This window comes from Chiloscyllium plagiosum, chromosome 6, assembly GCF_004010195.1.
Source record: "Chiloscyllium plagiosum isolate BGI_BamShark_2017 chromosome 6, ASM401019v2, whole genome shotgun sequence".
In the NCBI taxonomy this organism is placed as follows: domain Eukaryota; kingdom Metazoa; phylum Chordata; class Chondrichthyes; order Orectolobiformes; family Hemiscylliidae; genus Chiloscyllium; species Chiloscyllium plagiosum.
The window spans coordinates 105925286-105937671 of record NC_057715.1 but is presented as its reverse complement, the minus strand read 5'-3'; the positions used below and the strand labels follow the sequence as shown (position 1 = coordinate 105937671).

The 12386-nt window shown below is 41.5% G+C and overlaps 1 protein-coding gene across 4 annotated transcripts in view; it reads right to left on the bottom strand.

The window, feature by feature from the left end:
• Positions 1 to 408: 408 nt before the first annotated feature.
• Positions 409 to 12386, bottom strand: part of LOC122550911 (interleukin-13 receptor subunit alpha-2-like) — a 55844-nt gene continuing 43866 nt past the window's right edge. For all 4 annotated transcript variants that reach the window (XM_043692339.1, XM_043692340.1, XM_043692338.1 and 1 more), the window contains 4 exons: positions 11889 to 12030; positions 10835 to 10928; positions 2204 to 2294; positions 409 to 1218 (listed from right to left, as the gene is read on the bottom strand). In XM_043692339.1, coding sequence (XP_043548274.1) covers positions 1093 to 1218; positions 2204 to 2294; positions 10835 to 10928; positions 11889 to 12030 — 453 coding nt within the window. In that variant the 3' untranslated portion in view covers positions 409 to 1092. The remainder of the gene's footprint in view (positions 1219 to 2203; positions 2295 to 10834; positions 10929 to 11888; positions 12031 to 12386) is intronic.

The window sequence follows — 12386 nt, the reverse complement described above, 5'->3', positions numbered from 1 at the left end:
AACACACACACAGCCCATTTTAGATTTGGACAAAATCAAATCTTTGATCCACAGTGACATTCATCTTGATGATAATTAATTATCTTTATCAAACAGGAGCTCTGAAATGCTTGCATTTTTTCTCCAATTGCAGTCTGCAAAGCTTCTTTAAAGCAAGTTAAAAATCACACAACACCATGTTATAGTCCAACAGGTTTATTTGGAAGCACTAGCTTTCAGAGCGCTGCTCCTTCATCAGGTGGTTGTGGAGCAGGATCATAAGACACAGAATTCATAACAAAAGATCACAGTATTATGCAACTGAATGAATCAAAACCTGCAACCCATTCTAACAGATGAAATACTTAACAGCAATCTAGGTTTGTTCAATATATCATTTTAATATATCATTCCACATCCTTCCTATAATGCAGTGACCAGAACTGTACGCCATACTCCAAGTGCGGCTGCGCCAGAGTTTTGTAAAGCTGCAGCATGACTACACGGCTCCAAAACTTACTCCTTCACCAATAAAAGCTAACACACTGCATGCCTTCTTAACAACCGTATCAAGCTGGGTGGCAACTTTCAGGGATCTATGTACATCTATTGTGGTTCTGCACTTAATCTGTAGCGATCAATGAGTTGTAATTTAGGAGAAGCCTATGTTCTGCATCAGTCTTAGCCCCATTGTGGCTTTCCCTGCCCATATCTCTCTATAACCAATATGAGGCCCCTTACTCTGAAGGCTGCCTGTACATCAGCCTCTGTTAAATTGCCAGCCTTTGTTCCAGGAAAGCTGTACCACACGAAGGCCTCTTTACTGTCTCCATTGGCAGCCTTGTCCATGTGAATAGGCTGGCTGGCTCCATTAGCCATCTCTGGGAAACCTCTCTACTCATGAGACTCTGCCAAGGTACCATTCAAAAGTAATTCCCTGTTAATTTCTTCACCCACCTATTTATAAGTTAGGATCATGAGAATTCAGTCTGATAGGGCATCAGAACTAATCCTGAGCTATGAGGAAATCTTGATTGACAATGCTGAGCAGTTCGCAACGGACAAGCCATGGGAGAAATAAAGCATTCCAAACACAGGTTGTTACACTCAGGATTATGGCAGATGCATGGATTGGCGGCAGTGAAAGCTTCCTAATTCTTCAGTTTGGGGACTTTCTTCAATGACAACTGGAAGGCACTCATCAACGTTTGAGACTGGTACCTGACAGTTCATCCAATTCTGTTGAGGAAGGAAAACTGCATTATTCTGAAATTTTTTGTTGTTATTGCAATTATTATTGGATCAAACACCCAGATTTTACAGAAACAGGCCATTCATCCCATCATAACTACACCTGCCCCAACTCTTTTACCAAGCTATTCCATTTCTCAGTCTCAGCTCTTTCTCCACCGCGTTCAACTATCCAGCCAATGTACCTTTTAGTGGAATGGTGTACCTGCAATCAGCCATCCTTTTAGGCTGTGCATTGGAGATGCTTACAACTGGCAACACAAAACATTTCCCTCTCATTGTCTCTTATACTTTTGTTAATTCTCTGTAATTACTGGTGCACCTATATGATTAGGGGTGGGATATAAATTGGACAGGGGCCTATAACTAGAGAATGACCCCCTGTGCCAGAATACCATTTATAGAGCAAAGACAAACATTGAACCTACATCCCCAATTGCGATCCTTTTTTTTTGTTGAACACAGCAGCAATAAATGGTTTGAACCCAGAAGCTTTTGGTATTTGGATTATCAGACAGACTCTGGAGTTCCAGCTGAAATACTGCAAGTGAGAAAGAAGGAGAGCTTGCAACCCCTTCCGTTTTCACTTGTGAGGATGAGGTACTGGTTCAGTCATTGTGGATCATGTATGTTGCATACATGAAGAGGAATTATTTATAAAATTAGAGATTTTCTATTTGAAGGCAAAGCACAAAATGCATCATTAGCTAAAAATAAGCAGGTGATTGACATTTGATTGACTAGCCATTAAACATTTTATTAAATAAAAATCAAAAGGACTGCGGATGCTGTAAATCAGAAACAAAATCAGAAACTGCTGGAAAAGCTCAGCAGATCTGGCAGCATCTGTGGACAGGAGTCAGTGAACCTTCCTCATTGGAGCCAAAATGTTAACTCTGATTTCTCTTCACAGATGCTGCCAGACCTGCCGAGCTTTTCCAGCAATTTCTGGATTTCATTAGTACCTGCCTACCTGGAAATCACCGTTGTATTCGTCAAATAATGATTTGAACTTCTTTTGAGGACTGGGGATTGGTTTGAGTACAAGTTCCAACATGCTGTAACTAAACATGTTCAATACGTTAGTTCAATCCGCATTCACTTTACATTAATTTGCAAATAATTACAGAAGAGCATTTGGGATAGTTTGTGACTCTGATAGCTAAGAAGATGAGTGATATTGGGTCAACAGCCCAATTCTGATCTCACTCCTTATTATTTCTGTTGAAGTCAATGGGAAAGCTGGAAAATAAGCTGCCGGGTCACTTACATTCATCATATGCCATTCCACAAAGTCAAAATGTACCCTTTTGTTTGCTAACACAGTTTTGAAATACTCATTAAGGTAACATGATTTATTGGCAAAAGTGAGGACTGCAGATGCTGGAAACCAGAGTCTAGATTAGCGGGGTGCTGGAAAAGCACAGCAGGTCAGGCAGCATCCGAGGAGCAGGAAAATCGATGTTTTGGGCAAAAGCCCTTCATCAGGAATGGAGGCAGGGAGCCTCCAGGGTAGAGAGATAAATGGGTGGGGGTGGGGGGGAGGGGCAAGGGTGGCTGGGGAGAAGGTAGCACAGAGTACAATAGGTGAATGGGAGTGCGGATGGAGGTGATAGGTCAGTGACAAAATACTTTATATTAGCTTTGCCATTCTGAATTCTATAGCACAATTTGAAACAAAAGAAAAATAGATGTCTAGACACTTAAGGCGTCAGAGGAGAAAGTGGAATTACAATATTGAGATAAAGGATGAGCAATGACCAGATTAAATGGTGAGAGGTACTGGTGGGTTGAATGGCCTACTCATCTTCCTGCTTCCTATGTTTCTCTAAGAGCAGCAATTTGTGAGTTTGGGGCTTTAATCCAGTGTTTGTTTTAGAGATGCCAGTAACCCTGGGTTAGGAAATAGAATAACAACTGAGATTGTTAAAATTGACAGCCAAATAATGACCTCGTCCGTAAGTCACATATGAAGATATGAACTAAACTCAAGTCTTGCAGTCACGGAGATCTGCAGCAGAGAAAATCGGTATTTGGCCCATCGCATCTATACCCGCCAAAAACAATCACCTAATTATTCCAGCACAAAAGCAGAAATTGCTGGAGAAACAGGTCTGGCAGCATCTTTAGGAAGAAAGCAGAATTAACCTTTTGAGTTCAGTGACTCTTCGTCAGAGATGAGAATCATTGGACTCAAAATGTTAACTCAACTTTCTTTCTTCCACAGATGCTGACTGACTTACTGAGTTTATTCCAGGAATTTCTGTTTGTGTTTCAAAGCTCCAGGATCTGAAGTTCTTTATTTTATTTTAATTAGTTTAGAACTTGGTCCTTGGCCTTGTCTTCCTTGGCATTGTATGTTCACATCTGAATACTCCTTAAATGATATGAGGGTTTCTGTCTCTGACATCGTTATGGGCAGTGAGTTCCAGATTCCGAGGCAAAAGTGGGTACTGCAGATGCTGGAGTTTAGAGTGGTGCGGGAAAAGCACAGCAGGTCAGGCAGCATCCGAGGACCAGGAAAATCGATATTTTGGGAAAAAGCACTCCTACCAGTCTCTGATTGAAAATGTTCTTCCTCACCCCTCTTCCAAACCTTCTGCCCCTTTCCTTAAATCTATGCCCCCAGTCATTCATCCATCCATCAAGAGAAAATGTTTCTTCCTATCTCCCATATCTCTGCCACTCACGATTTTATACATCTCAATCATGTTTGTTCTCAATCTCCTCTTCTCTAAGGAAAAAAACCAGCAGCCTATCCAATTTCTCTTCAGAACTGAAACTCTCCAGCCCAAACAACATCTCCTTTGCTATCACATCCCTCCTGTAATGTGGATTCCAGAACTGCGCACAAATATTATACCTCAATCTCATAATCTGTGTGAACCCATTTTCATGACTCATGGTCACTTAGGGTAGGTGTTGGCCATTGGTATTATCACTGGACTGTGAATCCAGAGACCTGAAATGTTCTGGGGACCTGCGTTCAAATCCTACCATGCTAGATGGTGGATTTTAAATTCAACGAATATCTGGAATTAAAAGTTTAATGATGACTGTGCAATCATGGCTGACGGTTGAGGAAAAAAAAGTCTGGTTGACTAATGCCCTTCAGGGGAGGAATCTGCTGTCCTAACCTGGTCTGGCCTATATGTGATTCCAGACCCACAGCAATATGTTTGACACTCTGGCCAATTAGTGATGGGTAAAGAATACTGGCCTGGCTAGTTCGACCCAGATCCCGGGAATGAACTTTACAAAAATAACAAAGGAAGACTGAAAGTTGCCACCCAGGTAAATAGTGCGGTGAAGAAGGCATATGGCGTACTGGCTTTTATTGGTAGAGGAATTGAGTTCCGGAGTCCTGAGGTCATGTTGCAGTTGTATAAGACTCTGGTGCGGCCACACCTGGAGTATTGAGAGATGTTAGGGGTAGGTTCTTTACTCAGTGAGTCGTGAGTTCATGGAATGCCCTGCCAGTAGCAGTGGTGGACTCTCCCTCATTATGGGTATTTAAGCGGGCATTGGATAGGCATATGGAGGATAGTGGGCTAGTGTAGGTTAGGTGGGCTTGGATCGGCGCAACATCGAGGGCCGAAGGGCCTGTACTGCGCTGTATTCTTCTATGTTCTATGTTCTATGAAATTAGGACTGATAGAGCACATTCAGAACAGGAGATTTGGGGTGAATGTTGACAAGATTAAAAATATATATCGGGCATTCAATAACCTCTTAAGCCATATCACGACCCAATTATTTCATCAAGGCTACAAGAATTGTATTGGCTGCTAAGTATGAGTTTTAGTAATAAACATCCTTTGGCTTATTTGTGAAATCACAGATCACTTAATCTTAAAATGTAACTTGCCAAATTCAAATAACAGATAGTCATCCGTTCAAACAATTCAGAATAAAATTGGAAAATTTATACTCATTAAGGTCTGGGAAATCAATTATTTCTCCACTTCTTCCATCAGTGTCAGTACCAATTCCTTCCAAATCAATCCAAAAAATGCATTAATAATGTAAAACTGCTTATGTGTTGGAGCAACTTAGAAAAATACCTAATGTCTCACCAAAATATTTTCTTTCCATTTCCCATGCATTCTTTGAAAGAAAATAAGAAATAGATAGATTTCCAGACAGGTCAAAGTAGAGAGCAGAATTACAATGTTGAGATAGGGGATTAACAAATAGGGGATTATTATATGGCGAGAGAAATAAGTTTGTGCTAATTTGTGACCAAATAATGGGCAGTTCTGTTCTATGGAACAGCATTCAGGAGAACTGAATTATATCTGACCAATTCCATCTCATTTAGTGGCCTCACACATGTCAAACCTGAAGAGATTTTCATCCTCACAGACACCAACACCCTCTGAAAAAGGATCATACTGGACTCAAACCATTAACTTTTCTCAGTCTCCACAGAAGCTGCCAAACCTGCTGAGATTCTCCTGCACTCTCTGTGTTTGCTTCTCCACTCAGTTTTGACCATTCTTATGATAAAGTAAAGGGCTGGTGGAGAGAGAAAATTAGAATACAAAAAAAAGTGAAAGAGAGTGAAAAGAGAGAAAGCCAGAAAAAGAAATGTCTACATTTATGTAACACCATCTATCATCTCACAAACTTCTTCACATCCAATAAGATATTTCTTAAATGATAGTGAAAGGAGGCTACAGGGAATCGTAATGCAGCATATTTTTTTTCGTGATTTAAATGTCCCAGCTCCTATGTAGAGAACTGGAGACCATCAAATGTGCAGTGCAAGCTTTGCTCTTTCATAATTTTGTGTCAGTAGATACCCTACCACCAATGCACACACCCTCCGGAATCCCTCTGTCTGTAGCAGATTTCAAGCTTTGAAGAATGAAGGTTATGAGAATTGACAAAGATCATCAAACACTCCACAGATACCAGGGTTACCCTCTTGCTATGGACAAGATCAATTACTTGTGGATCACAGCTGGTTTGAGCTGTCAGGTTGGTTGGAAATCTGGATTGATATCCTCAAGTTCTGGGAGAAAGGAAACTACATGCCAAAGCTTTTTCTTAATTGTCTTCCACAAAAAAAGGATAAATACAAGATGACACATATTGTGTATAACCAGGGGCAGGAGAGAGCTGAATGGAACAAATTGTTCCCATCATATCAAATTTAACATCCATAGCTCACAGCCAAGTGACGTAGCTGTAAACTGCCTGAAGTTCATTGAAGAAAGGCAGCTAGTTTTAAACACAGAGTAAAGAACTGAAGAAAGTATAGTTTGAAGGAATGAATAATGGTGGTAAAAGTAAACAAAAGGAATAAAATCCAGTTTCTTGATGATTTAGTGGGTAAGTCTCCAAGGCAGTGTGGCATTCTGATACAAAGAACAAGTTTGACTCATGACGCTCATTGAGAGTCACTGTGATGCTGGGCTGTGAGAATACAGCAACTCCATTCCGGTTTCTCCAAGTTAATGAGGGGCATCCATAGGAAAAAAAAACAGCCATGGTACTTGTTCTAAATTGGTAGCACTGTGACCTCTGTTGGAAAGTGTACCAGTGCGGAACATAAATGAGGATTGGGTTCAAGTTCAGAAAGAACAGCCCTCCTGTGGGATAACCTTCTAATGTTCATAACTGTGGTGGCATTGACTTTGAAATTCCTTCATGAGTCCTCCAGCCTCCTGACAGGGCATGCCATCTGTGGTTCCTGGAGGTGTCATCATTGACCTCTTGTCTCTAGTTTTCCCACCAACACACCTCTGTCATCAGTCATCAATTACATCCTCACTTGTGATGAGTTGAAGGTGCCAGTGTTGGACTGGGGTGGACAAACTTAAAAATCACACAACAGCAGGTTATAGTCCAACAGGTTCATTTGGAAGCACTTACTTTCGGAACGCTGCTCCATCATCAGGTGGTTGTGGACTTGATGAAGGAGCAGTGCTCCGAAAGCTAGTGCTTCCAAATAAACCTGTTGGACTATAACCTGGTGTTGTGTGATTTTTAACTTTACTTGTGATGGACAGTCTTCCCACACCGACTGAAATGCAAATGGACCTTTTATTTCTCAATTGGTAATTCCTAATATTCATAGAATTATAGAATCCCTACTGTGCAGAAAAAGGCCATTTGGTCCATCGAGCCAGTGATGACCATCCAAAGAACATCTCACCCAGACCCAGGCGGCTACCCTATCTCTTTAATCCTACATTTCCCATGGCTAATGGACCTCACCTACGCATTCCTGGACACTATGAACAATTCAGAATGACCACTCCACCAAGCCTGTACATCTTTTGGACTGTGGGAGGAAACTGGAACACCTTGCTCCGTGGCAATGAATTCCACAGGCCCACCACTCTCTGGCTGAAGAAATGTCTTCTCATTTCCATTCTAAATTGACCCTTTCTAATTTTAAGGTTATGCCCACGGGTCCTAGTTTCCCCGCCTAACAGAAACAACTTCCCAGCATCCACCCTTTCTAAGCCGTGCATTATCTTGTAAGTTTCTATTAGATCTCCCCTCAACCTTCTAAACTCTAATGAATACAATCCCAGGATCCTCAGCCAATCATCATATGTTAGGCCTGCCATTCCAGGAATCTCTGCTGGACACGCTCCAGTGCCAGTATGTCCTTCCTGAGGCGTGGGGCCCAAAGCTGGACACAGTATTCTAAATGGGGTCTAACCAGAGCTTTATAAAGTCTCAAAAGCACATTGCTGCTTTTACATTCCAACCTCTTGAGATAAATGACAACATTACATTTACTTTCTTAATCACGGACTCAACCTGCAAATCAACCTTTACAGAATGCTATACTAGCACTCCCAGATCCCTTTGTACTTTGGCTTTATGAATTTTCTCACAGTTTAAAAAATAGTCCATGTCTGTATACTTTTTTTTCAAAGTGCAAGATCTCGCACTTGCTCATGTTGAATTTCATCAGCCATTTCCTGGACCAGTCTCCTAAACTGTCTAAATCTTTCTGCAGCCTCCCCACCTCCTCAGAACTACCTGCCGGTCCACCAAACTTCGTATCGTCGACAAACTTCGCCAGAATGCCCCCAGTCCCTTCATCCAGATCATTAATATATAAAGTGAACAGCTGCGGCCCCAACACTGAACTCTGCGGGACCCCACTTATCACCAGCTGCCATTCCGAAAAATAACCTTTTATCACAACTCTCTGCCTTCTGTCAGACAGCCAATCCCCAATCCATGCCAGTAGCTCACCTCAAACACCATGTGCCCTCACCTTACTCACAACCACCCATGAGGCACTTTATCAATGGCCTTTTGGAAGCCTAGATAGATGACACCCACTGGGTTTCCCTGGTCTAACCTACTTGTTACCTCTTCAAAGAATTCTAACAAGTTTGTCAGACACAACCTCCCCTTACTAAATCCACACTGACTTGTTCTAATCCAATCCTGCACTTTCAAGAAGTTAGAAATTTCATCCTTAACAATGGATTCTAGAATTTTACCAACAATTGAGGTTAGGCTTAATCGGCCTGTAATTTTCCATCTTTTGTCTTGATCCTTTCTTGAACAAGGGGGTTACAACAGCAATTTTCCCATCATCATTTTCCCTGACTTCAGTGATTTTTGAAAGATCACAGTCAGCGCCTCCACTATTTCCTCAGCTAAATCCCACAGAACTCTCAGGTTTAGCCCATCGGGATCAGGAGATTTATCGATTTTTAGACCTTTTAGCTTTTCTAGCACTCCCTCTTTTGTATTGACTACTATACTCAACTCCGCCCCCAACTCTCCTTAATTGTTGGGAGATTACTCATATCTTCCATTGTGAAGACTGACACAAAGTACTTATTAAGTTCTTCAGCTATTTCCTTATCTCCCAGCACTAGCCTTCCAGCATCATTTTGGAATGGCCCAATTTCTACTTTTGCTTCTTGGTTGTTCCTTATCTATTGAAAGAAACATTTACTATCATTTCTAATATTACTGGCTAGCTTATCTTCATACTCCTGTAATTACCTTTATTTAACTGTAACACCGTTACTTCTCGATTTCGAACTGCAGACTGAACTCTACTATATTACGATTGCTGCCTCCTAAGTGTTTGCTTACTTTAAGATCTTTTATAAAGTCTGGCTCATTACATAGAACAAGGTCCACAATAGCCTGCTCCCTTGTGGGCTCCATCACAAGCTGTTCCAAAAAGCCATCCTGTAAGCATTCCATGAATTCCTTTCTTTGGATCCATTGCCCGAAACGTCGATTTTCCTGCTCCTCAGATGGTGCCTGACCTGCAGTGCTTTTCCAGCACCACTCTAATCTAGACTCTGATTTCCAGCATCTGCAGTCCTCACTTTTGCCTAACATTATTCACTGAGTCCACCTGCATATTGAAGTCCCCCATGATCACCGTGACCTTACCTTTCTGACATGCCCTATTTATTTCCTGGTATATCTTGCATCCCTGGTCCTGACAATTGCTAGGAGGTCTGTGCATAACTTCCATTATGTTTTTTTTTGCCTTTGTAGTTCCTCAACTCCACCCACACAGATTCCACAGCATCTGACCCTATGTCATTCAGTGCCATAGATTTAATCTCATTCTTAACAAACAAGGCAACCCTGACCCCTCTGCCCATCTCGCTGTCTTTTCGATAAGTTGTAGATCATTGAATGTTTAACTGCCAGTCCTGAACCCCCTGCAACCATGCCTCTGTGATGCCTACCACATCATAATTATTGACGATCATTTATGCCGTTCATTCATCTGCTTTGTTACGAATACTACAAGCATTTAGATAAAGCGCCTTAAAGCTAATTTTCTTATCCTAATGATTTCCAATAACTCTAATAATATGTCCTAATATATTATTCCTTTTTGCTTCATTCCTAGTCTGTCTTGAACTTATTGCTGCTTATCTTTCTACTTGAGTCATACTACCTGCTGCTTTCCCTTTCCTTTCCCTCTGACTCACAAGTTTAAACTCCTACTGACCACCCTATTTATCCTTTTTTGCCAGAACACTGGTTCCAGATCAGTTCATCTAACCTGCACATCTTTGGACTATGGGAGGAAACTGGAGCACCCAGAGAAAACCCACGTAGACACAGGGAGAATGTATAAATCCTGCTAAGATAGTCACCTGAGGTTGGAATCAAACCCAGGTCCTTATGCTACCCACTGAGGCACTGTACCGCCCCTGTAAACAGAGAGAGTAGCTCAATCAAAGGGCTTTTTTTTAACAACACAATATCTAAAATCTTTAGAATTTATTAACTAAAGTGTCTTTTAATTCTCAAGTTTCACGTAGCAACATGGAACCCAGTCGTCTGCCTTTGAACCTGCTCCACCACTCAATAAGATCCTAACTGCACATGATCTTCTCACAGCTTCAATTCCTGGGTGATTCCAGGGAAAACTGAGAAGTTTAGTAATCCTATTATCCACTCCGTTAAACCAGGAGGTTGATGGCACTCTCCCTTACTCCCAGGCGAATGGTCTCACACTAAAGCTCCAATGCAACCCATATATCCTCAGGACAGTGCAGTAGATTTGGAACCCTTTGCCAGTCAATGTAATCAAGGCTGGAACAACTAGCGATAACCAATGAACCTTTGGATGGAGAATTACCTTTTGAATGCAAGCATTAGAATCAATCCTACCACCATTACCAATACGGCCAATATAATCAGCATCCAATAAACGTTAAACATTTGGACTGGTTCTGTAAATAAACAAGGCAGTTTTTATTGATCACAAGTAATATTCAAAAATTATATCTAAAAAAGAGTTGCATTGTGATGTGACCTAACGTAAAATGTGATAAAGGCGAATTACATTTAAAGATATGGCCTGAGAAATGTAATCATGCCCTGCAGTATTACAGAAAGGAAACAAGTGAAGTCTCCAATATGACAGACAGAGAACACTGAATAATTCCGCAAGAGAAATTTCTAATTGGATTGGGTGCTTTGAGAGTCTTTGTGCCTGCAACTAGAGTTAGGCCCATTGCTACACCTGCCCGTCCCTCAATAAAATTTGACTGCGTAGGACTAAAACACAGTGACGCACACAGGCAGTCTGTTTGCCCTTGGGGTCAGCAATCTTGAGAGGGAACACTAGAGGCTGCCACCTGAATGGGAAGTTTCCAATTGTCTCACTTAATTTTGTTGGAGTTAGGAAGAGAATGACTGTACCTTATAAATCAGGGGTAACTTTGCCATCCATGGTTAACTCTACTTCTCTTGATTTACTCCTAAGACCTTGTTCCACAGTTCAAACCAATCTATCTTATTGATGCCCACAGAGTTATCCAAATGGGGATACAGATGGTAGCATACCAGTACTATATTAATGAGCCCTGTGGGTCAATTTGATGTGGTCTGCCTGTAAGCTTCATCAGGTGTAGGCAGTGTGAGCAACAACAAGGTCACAGCCTCACATGAGGCCTCCAGGGTAGCCACTGGTCTCTTGGAACTTGCAAAATTGTGGATCTTGACCCACTGGGGAAGTCTGTGGTGTAGAAGCAAATAATCAAAAAGAAATGAGCCCACAATCTCACTGGCATCAGTGAGAAAGAAAAGCTTCTATGTTTCAAAAGCCTAGAATCCATCTACGAAACAGAAAACCCAATGCACACGACAATTAACAAAGGTTCATGAAAAGCAGGAAATTGGGATCTCACCGATAAAATCCTCATTGCTCCAGTTGCTCCAGAATTTTGTTTCTTTGCAATACTTCAATTTCATCCTTACTTTCACAGAGTGACGTGTTGTGGGGTTGATGTTTACAAGGACATACTTTGTTTCATACCGGCAAGTGAAGAGCTAGAACAAAACAAAATAATTAACAATGAGTGTGTGTGTGTGTATGTGTGCGTGTGCGTGTGTGTGTGTATGTGTGTGTGTATGTGTGTGTGCGTGTGTGTGTGTATGTGTGTGTGTATGTGTGTGTGTATGTGTGTATGTGTGTGTGCGTGTGTGTGTGTGTGTATGTGTGTGTGCGTGTGTGTGTGTATGTGTGTGTGTATGTGTGTGTGCGTGTGTGTGTGTATGTGTGTGTGTATGTGTGTGTGCGTGTGTGTGTGTATGTGTGTGTGTATGTGTGTGTGCGTGTGTGTGTGTATGTGTGTGTGTATGTGTGTGTGCGTGTGTGTGTGTATGTGTGTGTGTATGTGTGTGTG